The 21,697-nt window shown below is 41.6% G+C and overlaps 1 protein-coding gene across 16 annotated transcripts in view; it reads right to left on the bottom strand.

The window, feature by feature from the left end:
• Positions 1 to 21,697, bottom strand: part of gramd1bb (GRAM domain containing 1Bb) — a 117,061-nt gene that overhangs the window by 6,518 nt on the left and 88,846 nt on the right. For 8 of the 16 annotated variants that reach the window (XM_040009595.1, XM_040009597.1, XM_040009610.1 and 5 more), the window contains 16 exons: positions 16,171 to 16,381; positions 14,367 to 14,387; positions 12,787 to 12,810; positions 11,058 to 11,078; positions 10,329 to 10,352; positions 5,022 to 5,106; positions 4,431 to 4,534; positions 4,235 to 4,330; positions 3,389 to 3,469; positions 3,130 to 3,245; positions 2,000 to 2,159; positions 1,488 to 1,677; positions 1,228 to 1,371; positions 996 to 1,114; positions 762 to 904; positions 493 to 596 (listed from right to left, as the gene is read on the bottom strand). In XM_040009595.1, the coding sequence (XP_039865529.1) occupies positions 493 to 596; positions 762 to 904; positions 996 to 1,114; positions 1,228 to 1,371; positions 1,488 to 1,677; positions 2,000 to 2,159; positions 3,130 to 3,245; positions 3,389 to 3,469; positions 4,235 to 4,330; positions 4,431 to 4,534; positions 5,022 to 5,106; positions 10,329 to 10,352; positions 11,058 to 11,078; positions 12,787 to 12,810; positions 14,367 to 14,387; positions 16,171 to 16,381 (1,643 nt within the window). The remainder of the gene's footprint in view (positions 1 to 492; positions 597 to 761; positions 905 to 995; positions 1,115 to 1,227; positions 1,372 to 1,487; positions 1,678 to 1,999; positions 2,160 to 3,129; positions 3,246 to 3,388; positions 3,470 to 4,234; positions 4,331 to 4,430; positions 4,535 to 5,021; positions 5,107 to 10,328; positions 10,353 to 11,057; positions 11,079 to 12,786; positions 12,811 to 14,366; positions 14,388 to 16,170; positions 16,382 to 21,697) is intronic. The other 8 variants (XM_040009605.1, XM_040009612.1, XM_040009601.1 and 5 more) reach the window with 7 other exon arrangements.

The following is a 21,697-nucleotide window of genomic DNA, read 5'->3' as shown; positions in this document are numbered from 1 at the left end:
TTGTGAAAGTTTTGTGTGATGGTAGATACCAATAACGGCTTCAGATGATTTAATTAAGGTATAACTAGGGTCAAGATCACATCAAATGTTAAAATCAGTAAAAAAACACAAACTATATTACCCACAATTTTTATGGATCATCTTCACGAGTTCACAACAATATACCAGGCCTTGGAGGACGGGTACCATGTTGGCTGAGCTTCATTGAGTTTGACCTTCATTGTTAGCGCCCAAGATCATATCGAGCATAACACCCCCTTTTTTGAAAAAATACGATGCTCTACGAGCTCACAGTGACGCCATAACAGGCTGATGTCATCATATTCTAATAAAAACAAGCTGACGTCAGCGTGTTGTAATAAAAGCATCATAAATAAAGGTTTTAGTTTAGCCCTTGCTCTTCGAGTTGTGCTCTCTGAGTCTTCTTGTTAAGAAAACCACATGACTGATGTGACCAATCGAAACAGCCAACCAAACAACCATGGAGTTTACCAAGATGGCGGAAGTTTTCTTCAAGCCCACTCCAGAAGTTCTTCTCTATGAAGCCTTTTACCAGCCCCCATGGCTGTTTCCTGTAACGCAGCTCTGTTGATATCCTAGGAGAAGAGCATGACTGTATTTATACACAGGTTCTGTCTTTGCAATAAAATGCTAAATAAATTGAGATAAACCATGAAAAGAAACACTTAAAAATAATTTAAACACGGGGAAAGATGGTCCAAAAAAATAAAATAATTATGTCACGAAGTCTTATGACTCACCGTAACCGACACTTGTTCTTGGCCACCCTCGTGAGCATGTAGCGGTTGAGAGTGTAGAAGTAGTCATGATAGGGGACGTCGTGTGTGATGACCTCAGCATCAATGATGTAACACTCACTCTCCTGACTGGCTTTGTATAGAGTCTGATAAAATCGACAAAATGTAGTTTAAGTGTCTCATAAAGCACAGCAGAGCTTAAATAATTAAACATGTTTCTACTTGACATGACTCTACCTGTGTCTCAGTGACTGTGGCTGTTTTGGGAGCCAGGGGGTTGGACAGAGAGATGGTGTACATGATTTCTCTGGTCTGGTTCCCATCTTCCTCCTTCTTCCATGGATGGTACACTATATCTGAAAAGCAAATGTTCGAATTGAATAAAGCCTGTCTTTTTAGCTTGCACTCTTTCCAAGGAGCTCAGACGTGACTCGACTGAATCACGTGCAGGAACATCAGGCGTACCGACCTGAGAATCGCCTCTGCTCCATGAAATCACTCATGAACTGAGACTCCGTGAAAAGGATGTCATACAGCTTGTCCACACTGAACTTGTAGATCTCATTGATATGCTGCCTGCCATTGAGATCCTCATGGAAGGCTTGTACCTCTCCTACATGGCAAAGAAACACACATAACAAATAAAGAAAATACATTTCTTATGTTCTGGTTTTAAATTATATGAATAGTCGTCCTGTTAGCAAAGACCATCCGCTCTCTGCAAGTTACCCTCGTCGTGTGTTTCTGAAGAATCACTGAGCTCAGTGGGGATGTCTTCATTGTCATTGAAGTCCAGTGATGGTGATGGGACAGGACCAGCAGGCCCACTGGTCTCATTCTTTTCCTCCACCACCAGAGGGACAGCCAGCAGATCACCATCTGGCAGGCAGTCTGCATATTCCTCAGCTGGGAGGTCAAACTGCGGAAAAACAATATGGTGAAGTTATTCAGAGATTCTGAGGTTTGCATGCGATTTGATTTAAATTTTTGTGATTTTTTTTTAAAATACTGAAAAACCTGAAAAAACTGCACAAAAATACTGAATGGAGCAATAATGATACAAATTAAAACTCTTATATGTAAAGTAAAATGTTATTTCCTTTTTAAAAACGTGAAAAATGTCAAAAGGTAGAATAAACACTGAAATAAAAAAAATAGAAGAGAATTGTCTGCCAATGATTTCATGTTTTAGGCTTTACGTGGTTAAAAACAGAGTATAGCGCATAACTGCAACAACTTACTGTGATGGTATCGTGGTTGCCAGGGGTGGGGATGGTGCTGTTTGGGATGAGCTTCTTTTGTACAGGAGGAGGGCTCCCTTCAGGCTTGGCTTCTACGTTGTTCTTGGACAAGTTATCATTGTTGATCTCGTTCTCCTCATTGGGAATCTCCTCACTGAACCTGAAGGCAATGGAGAAACGTGACAGTCCCAGACTTTACTGCAGCTGTAGAGACGTCTGCGATAATAGAATAGCTAAGTTACAAATATATGAGTTTCTGCCTGTAGTCTGGATGTAAGCAGTAAATGTGATTTACAACAGATGGCAAGAGATTTCTAATTTCTGCTTATCTGTCACAGGTAATTCCTGTGTTATCAGAGACTGCTGACTTGACCCTGTTCAATCACAAACTGATAGCAGAGTGAGTCCTTTTTATTGACATTTTATTGTCAACTTGACACACCCAGATGGCTACTGATTGCGAGCATGACCTTGTCACTGTCTACGAATCAACCACTGCAAAGGCAGCATGGTTCGTGGTTTTATGTAGGAATGTTTTTCACGCTGGCCAATCAAAGGAACTTGCTAACATTACCGCTCCATGAGGGGAGTGCTATTGTTTCTGTATGTTTATATTATGTCACACGTTTGTGTCATGTCACACCCTCACGGGTTCATGTGCTTCTATGTTGCAGAGGTAGGTCATGAGTTCTCGAATGAACGAGTTGTTCAAATACATTTTTTGGCTCTTCTGAGCACAGTGAGCCAAGTGCCATTTATTTACATTATGTCATAAGGAACACAGACACCTCCACCCAAAACTGATGAGCTCAACACAAAAAGATCGTGATCGATAACTAGCACTAGGGGAGAAACATGTAAACTTGATTTTGAGGCAAACTGTCTCTTATGTGTATGTAGACATGTTCGCAACAAAGCCTTTAGCCTTCACTGTGAGTGCATTGTAGAATAAAAGCATTCAAACCGTGACTGTATTAATAGTACATCGGCACAGAAAATACTCAGTATTTACTGGCTCTGGCTCATGTTGGCCGGAATAATTATTTTCTAATTTGGGAAATTAGGCAACCAAATGACAATATTTATAGTGGTAGCCATAGTAACTGATGCAGCACCATAACCAGACATACCCCATGGTGTTAAAGTCATCATCGGGAGGAACGTAGTCCTCGTCGTCACTGGTCAGGCCGAGCTCGTTGCCATAGCACTGATGAACAAAGTGCCAGAGCTCTTTGGGGCACAGAGGCTGCAGAAGATCAACAAACCAGTTATAAGGAACGAAGAGAGTGAGGAGGGAACCATGCAGCAATTTGTTGTTGTCATCCCATGTGTGGCAAAAGAAAAAAAAATATAGACCAAAGCATAAAGTCACAAATTGGATTTGCTGACCTTGTCGAGCAGCGCATTCTGCCACAGTCTAAACATCATCATGTACGTCCTGTCCCTGGCTCCGAACGAGGTGAAGAAGTGCTGCAGAGAATAAAACGCGATCTCGTATTAGCCGACATGGAACTAAAATAACACCATAAATAAAGGAATTTGCATCATGTACAAAGACATGCAAATAGAAAAAAAGGGAAGAGAGTCAGTTCTGGGAGATTAAATAAGTGGAAACTAAAAAGTAACAAAATACAAAATGAAATGGAGAAATAATTTTGTAAATTAGTTGAAATAAATGAAAATAAAAACTAAAGCACATATTTATGACACATTTACGGGTGCCCTCCATAATGTTTGAGGAAAAAGACGCAATTTTGTAGTTTTGCTTCTGCACACCACCACCCCACAGTGGGCTGTAAATCAAACATTTAATGTGTGATTCTAATGCAGACTTTCAGCTTCAATTCAGATTTTTTTTCCCAAGAAAGTACAGGGACTAGAAAGTTACTGAAACCTCTTTAATTTGCAGCTTGTTTGCTTGTGTCATTTGCTTGCAGTTTTGCATTTAATAACTAAAAAAGCGCCTCTGTTTCACTGAGATCAGATGACTGACTGGGCCATAGAAGAATATCCTGTTGTTTTTCCTTAAGAAACTCTTGGTTTGCACTCCCGGGGTGCTTTATCTCATCATCCATTTGTAGCTGTCTGATCAGTTTGGCAGTATTTGGCTGAATCTGAGCAGAGAGCACCAGCTCTGTAAACTTCACACTTCATCTTTGTGCTTCTATCAGCAGCCACATCATCAATAAACACTGACATGTACACACTGAAAACAAAGTCTTGCGTATCCCTTACCTTCTCAGTGTCCGTGCAGACCTGGATGGCATTGGGAATGAGCCGGGCGGTCTTCTCCTTTGTCATTGAGCAGATGTCCTTTAGCCGCACCGTCAGCTTTAAACAAACACACAAATGTACACCATTACTTACACACACACACACACACACACACACCCAATACTGCCAGAAAGAATGCACAGAAGTGCAGCAATACCAGCGTTTCCCAGCGGAAGATGTTGCTATAGAAACAGATCCAGTTCTCAGAGAGGTAGAGTCGTCCCTGCAGGAGGATGTCCCGCTGAAGAGCACAGGAGTAGTCTGCAACATGGATGAGTCATGAAATCAGACATGATGGAAAATGAGAAAAAAGACGGCACAGGAACTGCACCATGTAGCACAGAAACAACAACAACAAATAGGACACAAAACTGACCATTTCAGCAAGTTCGAGTCAAGTTCACATGCAGTTTGATTTAGTCGGAAGCATTTACAACAATGACTGTACTCATAGGAACACTGAGAAACTCTCAACAACAAATGAGCGAAACTTGTGTTCACATTACGTGTTCACATGAGTGCCCGAAAAGGAAAAGGTCTCCTCAAACAATGACACTAAGGCCTCTGAAGACCGTGGGATTTATTTTACTCAGTGACAAAAATCGACACATATTTACAGTCATGCCATGATGTCAGCCGGTGGGAATATCCCGTACTTGTCTGCTCCGGAAGGATTAATCATTTTCTAATTACTACCAAGCTGGCTGCACCCTGCCAGTACTCAGATGGCCTCAGTGTGTACACTCACCCACAATGAGTCTCTCTGTGTCAGGGAGCTGCTTGAAGAGTTTCCTAAAGTCCTCATTGCGCTGCTTGTATGTCGGGCTCAGCACCTGCAGTGACAGGCAGAGTCAGAAACCACACACACACACACAAACAAACACACACACTCGCATCCTCATGCTCTTTTCACAAGTGTTGCCTCTGTCACACAGCCTGGGTTACTTGTTTCCACGAGCATGTGAGATAACCTTGTTAAAACCACCCACAGGTTTGATCGGTATGTCCGCTTTACTTTAATCATGCCGTGACTTTCATCCTGTGGGGGATTTTCACAGTTACTGCAAATGGAAATACAGAGTACGGCAAGCAGAGGTACGTAGCCCGAGATATCTGAAAGGACGCATCATAACCGATTTAAAGCGCAATGCAAGGAAAGAATCAGCCCAGTGCAAATCATTCAAAACACATGCTGCCATGACTGGTATTTATGAGTCAGGATATCCTATTTGCATTACAGGGCGACATATTTCTGACAGTGAGGCTTTTGTTGGATCATCGATGAAATCTCAAGTGTAAACAAGCAGACAGTGTTGGCTTATTAGGATCAAAACGGGAAGCATATTCTGTTTCATATGACCAGTATTTTTCTTTATGCTTGGCTTCAGCTGACTAGATTAGCCTGTGATATATCTCCAAATGTGTACCAGAGGGAAGGCTCTCACTGTCCGTGCCAGATGCTTTCCTTCAACAGGAAAACTTCAGGAAAACATAACAGCAACAAGAGTTAAGCAGAAAGAAAAGAAAATACATATTCCTTTTGATCGAGGCTCAAGGGAGAAGTCTAAAGCCAAAAAACTGAAAGTGTTCTTAGAAAAAAATCATGCCGTTCTCTGCAGACATCATCATGTTTCCATTTTTTAAAACAACCCTAGAAACAACCTCCGCTGTTGACAAATGAAGTCACTCACATAGTAACTGGACAATCATGCCAAACAACAGGCCTATGTGAGCTCAAGAAGATTTCAAATAGCAAAGACTCACAGCCAAACCACTTGTTTGAATTATTGGTGGGGATTTACCACAGAACTACGCTCACAGCAGCTTGCACAGCACACAAAGTTCCCTAAAAAAGCCCTCTGGGCGATCCTCTGTTTTGCCGCTTCAAGGTTACATTTTCATTTTTCATCGCTTCTCCCCGTGATGTTTTCGGCTTACGAGCTGGGGTCGACTTACAGCAGGAATCTCCTCACTGTCCCACTCGGGGTCTTGAAGGTCTGAGGCAGCCCAGCCCCACTCCCAACCCCATTCCCCTCTAGCTGGACCCTGCAGAACCCACAATGCCAACGCCTCATCCAGCTCCAGCATGGCCTCCCAGTCAGACAGCGTACAGTCCTCATCCAGTTCCATATTCAGGGCGCCAGATCCTTTTTGCTGCCTGGATGGAAACAAGTTTTCCAAAAATGTGCCCCAGTGGGCTTGTCTCACAGCCGACTTGACTTGTCAGTTCGAGAAAAGTTGGGAAAATAAGAGAAGCCAGACGATGTGTGCAGCAGTTTGAAGCTGTAGTATCCGCGCTCCCCTCCTCCTCTTGGGTGCTGCTCCCTTTCAACACTGAGCAGTGGACACAACGCACTCCAGCCACATGATTCCTGTCTCACTCTGTCTTTCTGTGCCTCTCTCTCGCTTCCTTTCACGCAGACAGGGAGAGGAGTTACGGCCGTTGCCCTCTAGTAACCCCAGCCAACAAGTCCTTTATTATCACGCCAGTAGCCTTTTCCTTTTTTCTGCTTACTCCTCCTCGTAAGTGTGCAAGCAGAGCATGAGTGTGTGTGTGTGTGTGTGTGTGTATTGCTGTCCAGGTCTGAGTGCCTGATAATTACTCTGTTTATGACCAGCAAAGAATGAGGCGAGTTTACTCTGCAGACTGGAGGATTAATATAAACAAAGATGTAGCTGTAGGGAAAAAAAGTAGGACTGAATAAAGGGAAAAAAAGCCAAAGTATGTGTTGAGTCCGTCTTACAGTCTGAGCGAGTGATTGAGTTATAGAGAACAGATGTGAGCATAACCTCCAGTTACCTCTGGCTGCAAAACAACACCATCAATCTTGAAAGGGACTGCACCGGGTCGCAAGCCAGGGTTTAAATAGCAGAGCGAGGAGAATGAATAAATACGCGCTCGATAATTCTTTGCTCTTGGGCTTTTAACGTTTATTTTATGAATGAAAGGCCGCTGGAATCCAAAGTACGAGTACTGAACGTGCTGAACGCTGGCGATTTCAAGGAACTGCAGGTATGGAGTGGTTCCTTCCTGCCTTGGTATTGAGGTCATTCATGCACTCCTGACACCTGATCCCCCTCTGCTACTTTCAGTGGGCGAGAAGGATGGAGAGCTTCTACTTCAGCAGCACTTTTTTTTAACAAAAAAAATGCTTTGGCGCTCAAAAACGTGGGCACAGTTATGGAGGTCTGACTGGTGAGCAAAACAAAAAACAAACAGAGAGAAAAAAAAAAACACAAAACAAGTGTAACTGTGGCTTGGATTTTCATTGCTCTAAGCAAATTTATAAGTCATATTTGGGCACTGGAATCCAGCCTCGAGTCCCATCTTTGCGTAAGTTGAGGAAGCAGAAAGAAAAATATCACAGGCTTCTTGGAAAACATGCCTTTACATCATGAGCATGAAACTTAATGAAGCTTCATCCCGTACTTGTGGTATTTCCGTGTATTCGTGTCGATTTTGTAGCTTTATAGCTTAAGGAAAGAAAGAGTTCATTGACTTGACTGTGACTTTGCATGCAGAGTTCAGGCGGCACAGTGACGCCTAGGACGAACGGGGTATAAAGTGGAACTACCAACACACAGCGTGTATCGATCTGGTTAACTATTAACATGCTGGACAAACAGTAGGGGATGGAGGAGACTGGTACTGCAAACCTGGGTGGGGTTTTATGCTGTGTACCAGAGGAGTGTGTTTATCCTATTAACAATAAACTCTCTATTTTACTACCGCTGTTGTTCATTTTATGGAAAGTTGGCCTCCATGCACTAAACTCATGCACTGTCTACTGTCCAGATATCTCTTATCTTGCTGTTTTTGTTGCTTGTTTTCTCTTTTCCTGCCAACTTCCTGGAGGCCACACATTTGTGTAGATGCAAAGCGAATAAGAAAATGCAATTATGCTGCTCCTAAGAAAGTGAGGTGACCGTGCCTACCTCGTACGGGCTCGTGTTAGGAAAGGTGGATGTTTAGTCACTGTAGTTTCGAAGTCGTGGCCGATTGCTACTGCCACGTAGACGTGCACACACACACATGCACACAGTGTCTGACAAGCAGGCGCATGAATGCTACAACACCTACGTGTCAGAACCAAGTGAACTGAAAAAGGATCTGTTAGACACACGTTTCTCCGGCTGATTGAGCTTTAGTAAAAACACATGTGTGTAAAGATTAGTGTACAAGATGTCAGGAAGGTAGCCCCGATGCTGAGCAGTTAATTCAATTCACCATTATGAATCAGCTGTGATGGTGAATTTCACCCCGATTCACATTGTCAGCGGGGTTTGAAGAGAACATTGTAATGCCAATTCTGAATATTCATATTAAGGGATTACTCCATACATGTGATATCAACATTTCTTATTTTCAGGCTTTTCCTCCCTGTTTGTGGCTCGGAGACCTGAGGCCAGCTATCCTGTTGAAGTTGTCTCACATACACACTCTATGTAGTTTTAGTCTTGAGCCAACGCAACTTCGAAATAACAACAACGTGAACTTCTTACTCTTAAGAAGTTCACGAAGCTACAAAGACTGACTGGCTTGTTTGGGTGCAACTCTTAGCTTGGTGTGCTTAATGTGAGTTAATGCTGGAAAGCTTCATCCCTGCATCACATGTGCTGATTTAAATTTGATGGCTCAAGTCTTCTCTGTATGTCAAAACAAAATACTATTTTTAACTTGTAAGCCACAGTAGATTTGTCTTTTGTGTCCATAGCATTTACTCATCACCAAACATTTCAGTCTTATTTAAAGACTAAATAATTTCCTTTCAACATCTGGGTGCTGTAAGCTAATGCATATATGTATATGCAGTATATGTGTGGACTGTTTTCAGCTGCAGAACTGATACGGACGGCAGGCTTGTAGTACAAAGGGACTCGAAGGAGCATGCATGTAAACAGTTGTGACCGTGTTCAGGGTAAAAACATGGCACGCAGTGCTTCCGCTGACAAAAATGCAGATCTGCAAGACAAAGGAACAAGAAAACGTGGCAATTAATGAGCAGGGTGGCTTCACTGTTAAGTTTGGCCTTTTACAGAGATTTGTTGACAGCAACATAATCTGGAGGTAAGGGCAGATCATCCTGCCATCTTGTACACGACAAGTTCACTGTGCTGGTAGCCGGCAGTATATCATCTGTAAGTATGACAGTGACATCTGTGAGAGATTATCAGTGCAGTCCAGTGGTTTGCAAACTATTTTCTGGTAATTTTATTGAAAGAAAACTAATAATAATAGCATCAGGAAACTCTCATGCGTCTGCCTCCTCTGCTTAAACTGTAATAAATTAAGTTAATGTGGCTCCTTCCCCTGTGGTGCCTCTATTCTCCACCAGGGGGCCCACCCCACAGTTTGAGAACCACAGGACGGCACTTACAGCAGTGATTATCACTTGTTACGGTCTGTTCCAGATAGTAGGTCAGTAGAGGAAATGAAATGGGTTTATTACAGCTGAGTGCATTAGCGAAGTATTGAAAAGCTTTCAGAATCCTTTTTCATGTTTCAGCTATGTTTAGTTAGGGCCTTGTGTTTCTCCTTGTTTTAATGCCAGACCAAGTGTCCGTGCTTATCAGGACGCAGGAAAGAGAGCTGGGCAGGAGGAAAACGTGCCACAACCTAAAGCACCATGCTTCATTCCCATGGCGCATTCAGAAGCCCTTGTGATGGTTTACTGAGCTGCTTAGTACAGTGAGGAACTCAGTGTGCTACCACCTGTTGCACGCCAGAAATAGAAATTCACTTGTGCTCACAGGTCCACGTGTAAAATGCAAACCCTTTGAACACTGTTACTGCTATGAAAGAATAATTGTGCCGTACGATTCTTCTACACCGTGTTGAAAACACAATATGGAAGATCTTGTTTTGAGCTTTATCATGACAGCACAGTGCTTTCTATTTCAGCGTCACTTGCTGGCGGTAGCAACGCTGAGTGCTGAGGGAAGGCAATGGAATGAGAAACAGGCAGGAGGGATATCAAAACATCCCACCAGTCTGAGAGCAAGAGAGACAAGTCAAAGATAATCAGGGCTGGACAAAAATACAAGTCATGCTTACTCTCAGGATGTGTTGTCTTTCATGCTGGGGAGAGAGGGGAAGAGTGTACACATAGGGAATAAAAGAAAGGAAATAAACCAACAGAAGAAATAAAAAGAGCACAAAATGGGGGGAAAAAATCCAATAAAGACCCTTCTGTAGAAGCTGTGTTCTCACTTATTAGTGGTTAAATCCACTTAAACCCACACAGCTGGCAACCTTTTTTGTTTAAAAAAAAAAAAAAAAAAAAGGTTTAAAATATTTGTTAAGTGGATGTTCAGTGGCTATCTACAAAGAGAACCATGGTTAGGAAAATAGTGTTAGCACACCACCTTGTGGTGAAAACACAAAACTGCAATAATCTGCGTCGATTCTATACTGTGTGATACCAGTGAAATATGTGGGCATATTAGTCAAATCTTGCACGGCAGTGCTGAAGGATTGTTGTCTTGCTCTGCTGCATCAAAGGCCCACTTGCTGCTATTTTAAGCCTCCTGCTAATCCCTTCCTGCAGGACCAGTAACGCACACTGGTGGTTCAGTGCTCCAGTAAACAAGGTCAAGGACAACAGACCTTTCAGCTCCTAAGCAGTGTTAGCAACTAAACCAACACTTTCAGGTGTCACAAACATGACATGAAAACACCCCAGCACACACACACACACACACACACACACACACACACACACACACACACACACACACACACACACACACACACACAGAAGGAGATAAAGAAGGCGTGACTTACATTGTACCAGCTTTGGCTCTTCTGTGGAAAGAGAAAAAGAGGAAAAGCATTTAACTCCGTGGAACTAGTGAACAGTGCAGCAGGCTTGAAGGCTTATGCAGATACACACGATCACCTTTTTAATAACCAGATCCATCAGATGTAAAACAATAATTTCTTAACAGCAGAATTCCCCACACTATTTAAATAATGTACTCTATCCTGAACATGGAAACGATGGAGGGTTAAATTATCTTCCAGTCCACTTACGTATGCACCCAGACAGACATGTCTACTTATCAATCAAATATAGGACTTTTCCACAAATCTTCCAAAGAAGACCTGCTTCCTGTGTTGGTGGAACTGAAAGTAATTTAAATCTAAAGCATGTTGCGTGCTGCATTCGCTGACTGGATATACTATGTTTGTATTTCAAAATACCTTTACAACAAGACGTACATCGATATGTCTTCAAAAATCATCACATTGCCTGCGTGGAGTTTATTTTTTAAAGAAAATGTGAAAATTAATTCACCTTTGTAGTTTAGTGAGAGCTGTGATGATATTTAAATGAGCTGTAATAGGTGTGAAATGTGTCACTGGTGATTTTCTATAATTTGTTCTTTTGAGGTCTCTTCTTAAACAAACAATCACGTCTGTTGCGGTTTTACAGCAGCAGAGGGCAGCAGAGGTGCGGCCTAATAAGATTCACAATTCCATTCACATAAACACACTTTCAACTCTAACAGTCTAAATGCAAAAAGTCCCACAGAGGGAACATGCAGGTGATCATTCAAAGGGGAGAACAAAGAAGAGGGAAGAAGACGGGGACTAAAGAGGAGAAAGTGCATCATACAGCATGTGTCTGGCAGCAGAGGGATGATTGACAAAGAAATATTATATTAATAAAAGAACAAAAAAAAACCCCAAACTGGCACAGTAAGTTAAATCTGATGTGAATAACAGACTTTGCGGATAATCCAGAATGAGTTTTAGCAAGAACACAGAAAAAAAAAGTCGATGATGTTGATTGTGACAGTGTAGCTGAAGAGTGAGTCATATGTTTCGTATCACACTTTGACTTGGCAGCTTTAGAAATTGCCACAAAACACAAATCATGGACTGAATGAAGCCCTAAATATTGCAAAACTGTAATTTTAAAACACCGAAATATTTAGTTTGTTTGTTTTCTGTTCAACAGGGTTTGCTGCTTTTCTGGTGTGCGCAGCGTCAGCTAGCATTTAGCTGCAGAAGCAGGCTCAAGGCTGTGATGATAGCTGGGCCAATGTGCGCTACTCTGATCTGAAGGTGACAGAGAGAAATGACTCAGAGTCCACTGTCTGGACAAGGCGTGCATGTATGCATGTGCCACTGTGTTTGACTTCCTGTGACTACATAAGAGGAGGGGAAGATTTCTTGGTTTAAATTTTAGGACATATTGTTTTAAAGAAATAGTTTTGTGTCGGGGCAAAAGAATTGGCTCGAATAATAATATTTTGTCATTTACAGTGCTGACAGTCACTACAGTGGAATCAGTCTTCTGATTAAGCCGGGCTGATTATTTAACATTTCAGAATGAAATCAGGATCCTTTCGCATTGAGTCAGAGGGTGGGGGCGCACTGGAAAGGACAAGAGGGACAGGAACTAGAAATCCATCTCTATATGATGGGTAAGTGGAGGCCTAAGGGACTCAATGGGAGGCAGAAGGGATTGTGAATGGGTCAAATGAAAACAAGAAGAAATGCTTACTTTAATCAGGTTTAGCCTGTCATACTGAAAGAAAATTAAAGAGAAACAAAAATGTCAACTAAAGCAATGAGCAACGTAAACACTGACAGGAATGGAAACGCAACACACTGATATCGTAAGCGCCTGTGGCTCAAGTACAACTCTGAAATAACACTGCCGATACCGATGTAACAGCGTCAGAGGGCTGACTGAGTGGTTAGGTTAGCCTCTCCATCTAGCTGGATATGTTACATTAGATGCCTGATTGATTATTATTATTACATCAGGACTGCCGTTTATGCCGTTTTGCATAGAGGCACGGCGCATACGTTTCTTCTACCAAACGCATCTTTGATTTGTGCATCATTAGGGTTGGGGCGATGGAGCTCACGTTGCTTGGACCTAATGCCATTGCTGAGGTCATGTGACCACTGCAGGCCACAGAGGCTTTATATATGTATACATATACATATATTATATATATATCTATATATATGGGAGATATTGCAAAAGAGTTAGGGAGGGGGTGGAGAGGGTTCGAACTGTGGCACATAAAAGGAGAGTCATATGATCAATTAGGATCTATGTGTGTGCACTAAACTGATTGTGTGACTGCGCAGCAGCAAACAGAGCATCAGGAGGGCTCTCTTCACACCGACCTCCAATTTACTGACTCACTCTCCCATTTTTGCGTCTTTCTATTCATTTATGGTAAAAAAAAAAAAATTAGCTTTTTAATCGCATCCTATAGCCTGAGTCACTGTATAGCCGAGCCATAAATTGAATGACTGACATGAAAAACACTGCGACAAGTAGCAAACTAGATGATGGGGCCTACAGTATAGCTGATGCACCAAAACGTGACCGCAGTCTGGAGAATTTTGGGGCCTGTGGTGCAAGAAAAAATTTATTAATTAAATATAAAAAAAAAAAAGATAAGATAAATTTGTTTCATGTGATGACAGAAAGGCTGCTTAAATAAAGATCCAGTCCTGCTGCTCTGGACTAGGATGCTGGCAGTATTTTAAAGAGTTCATCCTTCTACAGCAAGGGAATTACAGTACACAGCATAACAGATATAAAGCACTCATTACCGCAGTGTAATAGCGAGATAAGTTTGTAAAGAGAGTTCCAGGACAAAGGCCCAAGCAGGGAACAGGAAGAGGAGGTGAGGAAGGAATTTGGACAATTATTTGCAATATTTATTTATCTATTTAGTGAATTTCTCTACATCTGAATAGGAAAACAACAACAACAACAAATAATCCTGATGTGACATTTCTGTAGAAATTCATGTCATATAAAACCACCAGAAAGGGAAAGGAAGGAAAGAGGAAAAGGAAAGGAAGTGAGTGAGGTTGCGTAGGGTTATTGGTATTGCAAAAAACGTCCATCTGCTGTGATGAAGGGTGCAGATGGGGATCGCAACGGCTGCAGTGTGCACAAGGGGGCAAGCCGGGTTTCAGGGGGAAGCATTCGAAAAACAGGAATGTTGTTTTTTGGGGGGTTTTTTCACAGCGCAGCTCACAAGACAGGAGGTGTTGCAGAGGGAAAGTGGGCACGGAAATATTAGAAGAACAGAAAAAAAGAGTAATGCTTACTTTGGAAAGACGCTTGTGAGACTAGCATGCAATCAGGAGAAGAACAAAGAACAAAAAAATCAGATAGAAAAATGAAACCCCAAAAACGAAACAAACTGCAAGAAGAAACAGCTGACAGTACCAACAGAAGAGCTGAACAGTCTTTATCAGATGGTATGTATTATCATTATGGCATGTAGCAGCAGCAGCAGCAGCAGCGAAGAGAGAGACGGCGTGCACAGTGTGATGTGGAGAAATGAAAACGATCTCAAAAACCCAACGGAGATCAGCGGAGACGGATGAGGCAAAGGCAAAAAAGGAGATGGAGTGTGATGGCTTGTATCTTCTGTGAGAATACCTGACTTTCAAAGATTTAAATTCGCTTGTGACGAGAAATGCTGATGAGAACTCAGATAGATCCAAAAAAGAAAAAGCTGCAACACTTGAAAGCTACACAGAGAACATGCTCAGCGCAAGAAATCCTAATCTCTGATTTGAAACCATTGTTTACATTTTACATTTGTCAATGTAAGTCATTTCCTGGATTAATTTTGTTGTTTAGCAAGCTAAAACAGGTACAATATAAAACTTTACTGATTCTTTAATCTTTTATTGTAAAATTAGTGAAAAAATGTGTGTTCAGGAGGAATAGAGAGAATAGTGTTATCTGTTCAGATTGGTTTTGGAGGGGTGGAGTGATAGTTACAGATCATCAGGCACCTACCAAGTCAATAACCGATCCTAACACGTGCGTCACTACACTAGAAAATAACTAAAGCCGGGCCGACACTGACGTGTTAGTGCAGCCACAGTTACACAGCTGGATCACAAGAGTTAAAATATCAACACGACTGTCAGAGAGTCAGGAGGACTAATTTAGAAGATGAAAAAATGTAATGCAACACAGCAGGACTAAAATCACAGAGGAAATCCAAAGCATGGCAGGTAGTTGCTAACCTCATTTCGGTGCCCTCCTATTGATTTATGTCTGTTTCCTACACGATTCTATTCTTGCTGAGTAAGCGTTCACGTTATAAAACCAAATCTTCTCCAGAGTCCTGAAATTCGTCTCCACCATCTTACTGTATTTGAGCCAAAGTGGAAACAACAACGTAAAAATTACACTCAACTGTAATAATGTGTATGCTTAGGTTTGAGGTTAAAGACAACGTATTGTCAAAGCAGGTAACACTTTATGCTAAAGATCATTGTTAAATGGTGAATAGATAGCTAATAAACAGCTTACTTATTTTGAACAAACAGTTTTTGACGTTATATTACATTATAATTAATAATGTTTAATAATTGGTTAAAATAAGCAGCGTCCCTGATAATGATTGACGCCCAGTCAAATCAGTTAGTGTACAAACTAATAATAACTATAATTATCAAACATAATCAATGATAATTCCTTCACACTGAAATAATTTTTTACTACAGTTTAATTAATACTCAATGAATAATTTATTACTGAGGATTATTACTAAGTGTTCCACTTAGGCCTTATCCTGCCCGTCTCACCTTTATCTTTGTCTGTGATATTGACACCTGGTGTCCCACTGTGAAGCAGCTGTGTGACGCAGAGTGTTGTCGAGGTGTACGGGGGCCTCTCTTTCTGCAGTTCTGAGTGTTTTGGGTGGAAAGGACACACAGCTCAAAAAGGGCTGAGAGATGCTGAGAGCTGGATCCTCTGTTTTATCCGTTTTTTTTTTTTTAAATATGCCAGTGAAAGTGCACCGTGTTTCAGTCCGTATTGTATTTCCATCTGATCAGATTCCAGATGATGCATCGAGAAGATAAAAAGGCGAATCTCCCGTGTACTCACCTTTGAGTTCTTTCCCCCGCTTCGCGCCGACTGCACGGAGTACGTTCTCTGGACAACCTGCTCAGGCGTGGAGGGGGACTTGTCAGAGGAGTGGTCTGAACCCTTCTCCACCATGTTCTCACCCTCCTGGCTCTGTGGTGTGGGAGAGCGCGAGCGTTTACGCAGGACTGGTGAGCAGGCGGGCGTGCTCTTGTTTGAGTTACTGGCAGTGCTAAAAAAAACCCAAAGAAACAAAAAAAAAAAAAAGAGAGAAAAAGAAGAGAATTCATTCCAATGTGATTTACCCTCACAACAAATATTAAGACAAACTGCTCTGCATGACAGCACTGACCTACAGGTCAGTGTGGACAGCAGCACAGCACGTACACTGTTTGCTCAGCCTTACATCACTCGAGGCTTAATAGGCTTGAAGCACCATGTGCTAACATGGCTAATAATGGCCAAGCTAATACGGGAACTCAAAAACAAACAACAACAACAAAAGCAGCAATGACGAAATGAAATGGCGTAAGCTACATCCACATAGTTATTAAGAAATCTTTAGAAAAAATATCAAATTTGAATGATCCTCACTGTGATATTTCACTATTTCTGTTTTGCATGCAGTCCCAGACCTTAACTGTGCACAAGGTTCCTATCTGCTAGGCTCTGTGATCCAGAACTAGACTATCTCAAACATCTCTGGCTGAGTAAGGAGCCTTCTTCTCCTAATGACAGAAGCTAACAAAAGGCCCTGTAAGTGATCTGTGTGACAGTGTGCCTGCCAGGCCTGGTTACTTGACATGGCGTTATGCAAGCCATTACGTCAGTCGATGGCTGCTGTTAGTGGTCATGAATTACTGATCTACCGTTACATTTGGGACTTCACTGCAGCTTGGAGCCTTGAATCATAGAGAGCGGTGATGACAGCTTCTGTCTGACTGTCAGATGCTGCTGTACCAATGGCTGCTTGATTTTAAAAGACAAGGACATCACAGAGCCTTCACATCTGTTGACTCACTAAGATAAATAATGCACGCCTCTGACATCAATACATATGATTACCTAAAGTTCAGTTCTTTCAGTCGATGATCATTTTAAGTATAGTGTACATTGTGTATTCCTTAGTGACGCCATTAAGAATACATTTAAGGGAAAGCTGTCCTTAAAAGACATTAATTGTTAAACATTTAGAATTTTAAGTATACATTAATTTCTGCCAACAGTAAAGGGACCACCACATGAGATTTTAGTGCAGAGCTACAGTTTAGCTTTCTAATGAGTATTTTTATTGCCTCTCACGCTCCCTCTTGTGCTTTTTGGCGTTTCATATTAACTTCTGGCGTTGTACATGCCAAGATGCATGCTATTAAAGTTTGCAGCTTGCTGATCTGATATGCACCGTGCAGTACGATCTCTGTCTCAGCCAGAAGATTTGTAGTTAAGTGCATATACGACACACCTGGAAGTTGGGGGACAATCAAGCAAATACTCTGATTTTAGCACAGGCAACACCCAACCCATAACCTGCTGAATTTCCGAATAAAGGATGACATACTAGATTAAAATCAGAACAGACAATGAAATTATGACATTGGTTATTCAGAACGACACCTGTGCTGCTTTTCTTTAAAGGTGAATGGGTGGTTTTGTAAGGTTATACATTTTTTATGATGTAAGCAGATTCTTGTCTGGGCTACAAAACACTGTGGGAAACCCTGTGGGCAACTGCACATGATGATAGGAGGATGGAGAATGGCACAAACTGTGGCACATGGCCGTAAGTAGTGGGGGCGGCTGTTGTGTTCCGTGCTGCTGGTGGACGTGTAAACCAACATGAAGCACAAAGGTGTTCAATGAACGTCTTTTATGTTTGGTCAGATAGAACATTTGTGTTTTGGGGACTTTTGGGCAGATTTCTATTTTTTATTACTGGGTTGGACGCGAACCCTCTTACTTAAATTTGGCCCTTAAAACTGTACTATGTGCTGGGTCTTCTTCAGTGTGTTTGAATTCCAGAACAAAAATATAGATATAATTAAATACAAGACCCTTTTATATACTAGTTCCTCACTAATATATCGTATTTGATCCATGAAAAATTTAAGACAGATTACCATCATACGTTTTATTGTAATAGGCTATGGCGAATTCCCAACCAGTTCACCCTATTCTAGTATTTTCTCAACAATTCATGTGAAAGCATAAATAAATCATGACTGAAACCACGTGTGTAAGACCAAGTGATGCACAAAAATACAATTTAAGATGAGCATCCTGTGCACCATGTGCCCCTTGACTGGGACAGGTGACTTATAATCAGAACAGCTGTCACCAATTTCACAAATATCAACCAGAAAAGGTGCAAGTAGCGCACTGTACCAAACCTTAGAAGAGCACAGGTACATCAAATAGATGTATTAACAATATATATCAAAATACAATAGCTACAGAACTGGAATCTCATGGCAAACCAAACCTGCACCAAGACAGTCCACACTCTGTCATGTGTCTGTGTTCTCAATGCTCTCATAACTGCAGACAAACACATTTTTGTGCAAATAATACAGATAAAACATACTGTTTTCGTGTCTTTGCATCTAAACAGAGCATTTTACTGTAAGACATAAAATCTCAGTCTGCACATTTGTTTGTTTCTTTGTCCGCCAACTCCAACACCTACATCGCCAGGAGCTGAGCGATAAAACCTGGCGCACGGGTGTATCTTAGGCTCCTTTAAGTTCTTTTCCATATCAGATATTATGATATCACCATGTTGCCTAGGAACCACCTAGCAATGGGCAACTTATATGAGCTGCTTTCAGTACTGATGCACCTGCATCCTTTTATTTCATTATAATGACATTTTATTTATGTCCACAAAACTTAATTTATACACCATCAGACACCTGATGGCTTCATTTAAAAATCTGCCAAATCCAACATAGGGAGCTACCCACTATGACGATCCCTTGTGAATAATTTGTATTACCCCATCAAGTTGCCTGGCAACCACCTAGCAATATGTAAAAATGACCCGTTTTTAGCATTTATGTGCCTGCGACATCTTATGCAAGCATCCTGTTGCCTTAATTAAACGATAAATAGCACAAATAGGCCAACAATACTATAGCATGGGCATGTACTGGGTTCATGTCGTGTTATTTTGCATGTCACATCCTCGGCTGGTCACTCTCACTCTCACACTAGCAGGTCTGAACTAGAGCTGCAAGACTGGATGGAGTTCCCATCTGGTCCTATGAAGGTTAATTATACTAAAAGTCAAAATGCTTGGATACTACAATGTAGCTACAATGTAGCATCACCAAACAAAAATAGACAATACATAAAGATAATGGCTTCTATAAGGGTTGCCTGAAGAGCATAATTCACGTGAATCCATGTTAAGTTTGAGAGATGTGGTGGGGTAACCAAAACTAGCAAATAGAAGAGATAACAAAAAAAGACATGGCTCATCTCTTATAATGTCCCCGCATGCAAAACATGTACAGGGCCCCCAACTTGTTGTTTTCAGTAATAGGAATGCACGGATCACCTCTCCCTTCCAGATACACGGCAGTAAACAATGGAAACACTGAATCCGTCATCAGCATATGAATGACTGAACCCAGTCGGTCATTCACACAAGAGTTTGCTCTTTGAACCAGCGGGCTAAGTGTGGACAGAGTGAACATGCAGCCTTTGCTAGCCTGGAGAAGAGTGGACAAAAGCATCAGTCGCAACTGCTTTGTTCTTCACTCCCTCATGAAACACAACACTGAGACACAAAGCGAGGACCTGTCACAGCATTATGGATGCTAGTATGTAGTGTGATTAATGTCAAACACAGAGTTCGGCAGTAGATTAATAGACAAGGCTCTTACAGTTATCACGTCATATGAAAATGCCGTATGTAACAGACATGACAAACACTGCAAACTTATATGCACTATTGGTTGTATTGGAGCTAAAATAGGGCAAGAGTCCCTACTGGGTCATAGGGTGGCAATGATAAAGTGGCCTGAAGGCTGCTGTGTACACTTATATTCAGTGACATATATACAGTATACACACAGAGAGAACTTCAAGAAATTTATCAGTTTAAAAAAAACCCCAAAAACATATCACTTGAAGCATTGCCTACTACAAAGCTCAAACACAGCTCTACTTTGAATGAAGATCGCTATAGCAACAGTGGACAGGATGGCTTAAATATTCAATGTGTGTGGCTAAATATACTCAAGCTCTGCAGTCAGAGAAGCCGTCTGAGCCGAAAATACAGCAGGATGGTGATGTGACAGACAATACCTCACAACCCATCTGGGCACCGTCATTGTACATTTCATGATTAAGCAAGTGTTTGTGTCTTCAAACAAACAGCTGTCATTTAAACATTGATTATTCACATTGCATCTGAGAAAACTTGAAGGTACAAACACAACTTGGCTCCGGAAATGTTTGGATTTCGCCTCTGTATCCCAGCAAATGGAGTTGAAATGAACTGAGATCCAAGGGAAGCGCAGAGGCTCGGCTTTAATTCAAGAGACCTGATAAACTGTTACATTAATTGTTGAATAATTGCAGACTTTTTTAATGCTCAGACTCTTTTAAATGCAAGTGAAAACTCAAAACGTATTTTGTGGACACCTATGGGCTATTTCTTTATTTCATTAAGCAGATAAGAGATCTGAAGATGTCTTATCTGCAGTTGCAGTTGTCAATGCAATGTTTCAATGCAATGTACATGAAGTAAATGGAGACTAGGATGCCTTATTCCTGTGCTTTTGTTGGTTCTGAGCAGTAGCTTGGACTGAGTCGAGCTAAGACTTGATGATACAACGAGATGAGTAACAAGATTTTTGTTGTCCAGTTTTAAAGTTTTGCCTAGTTACATAAAAAAAAAACCCCCAGAGAACTGACTTCAAGGTGTTAATCACACAGGATCTTGACGTGCCAGCCATTCACAATAGGTCAAGTTCTTGTGCTCATAGTGAAAGAAAAAAGAAAAGAAAAGAAAGAGAAACAAGCTCGCTGTTTGCACCACTTTGTTACAGTCTTTTCTTTAAATAAGCTCTAAAGCCCTAAATCCAACCGGCTCAAGCTGTCCAAACGCTCAACTTCACAATAGAGCAGAGTTCCGGGCCTTTCCATGGGCCCCACTTGTTTTCACAGTTTTGCTGACCCTGGAAAATACCCATCTGGCATTGGTCCTTCAGCTCTGCTTGCTCCCAAAGGACCATGAGGAGCACCACGCTCGCTAGCAACCACTGCACATGCGCTCCCAGGAATGCGCGCATTGAGCACACAGGAGCAGAAGTAAACATGGGCATGCGCGTGGACGCACAGTATGTATGCCCACTAATCACACCAGGCACGTCACAGCTCGCTTTGTCTTGCCGAACTGATACAAATAGTGACATCGCACACACAATCTACAAAATAATACAGAATAAACCACTTTGGTATTTAAATGCACCTGTGAACTGCACAGATTACATAACCAAAACCATTCTACCCCACCCATCCCTTTTTTCCCTGCATATGCACA

The sequence above is a fragment of the Simochromis diagramma genome, unplaced genomic scaffold (assembly GCF_900408965.1).
Source record: "Simochromis diagramma unplaced genomic scaffold, fSimDia1.1 OVJJ01000344.1, whole genome shotgun sequence".
In the NCBI taxonomy this organism is placed as follows: Eukaryota; Metazoa; Chordata; class Actinopteri; order Cichliformes; family Cichlidae; genus Simochromis; species Simochromis diagramma.
The sequence above is the reverse complement of the archived record's forward strand: the minus strand, read 5'-3'. Positions and strand labels throughout refer to the sequence as shown.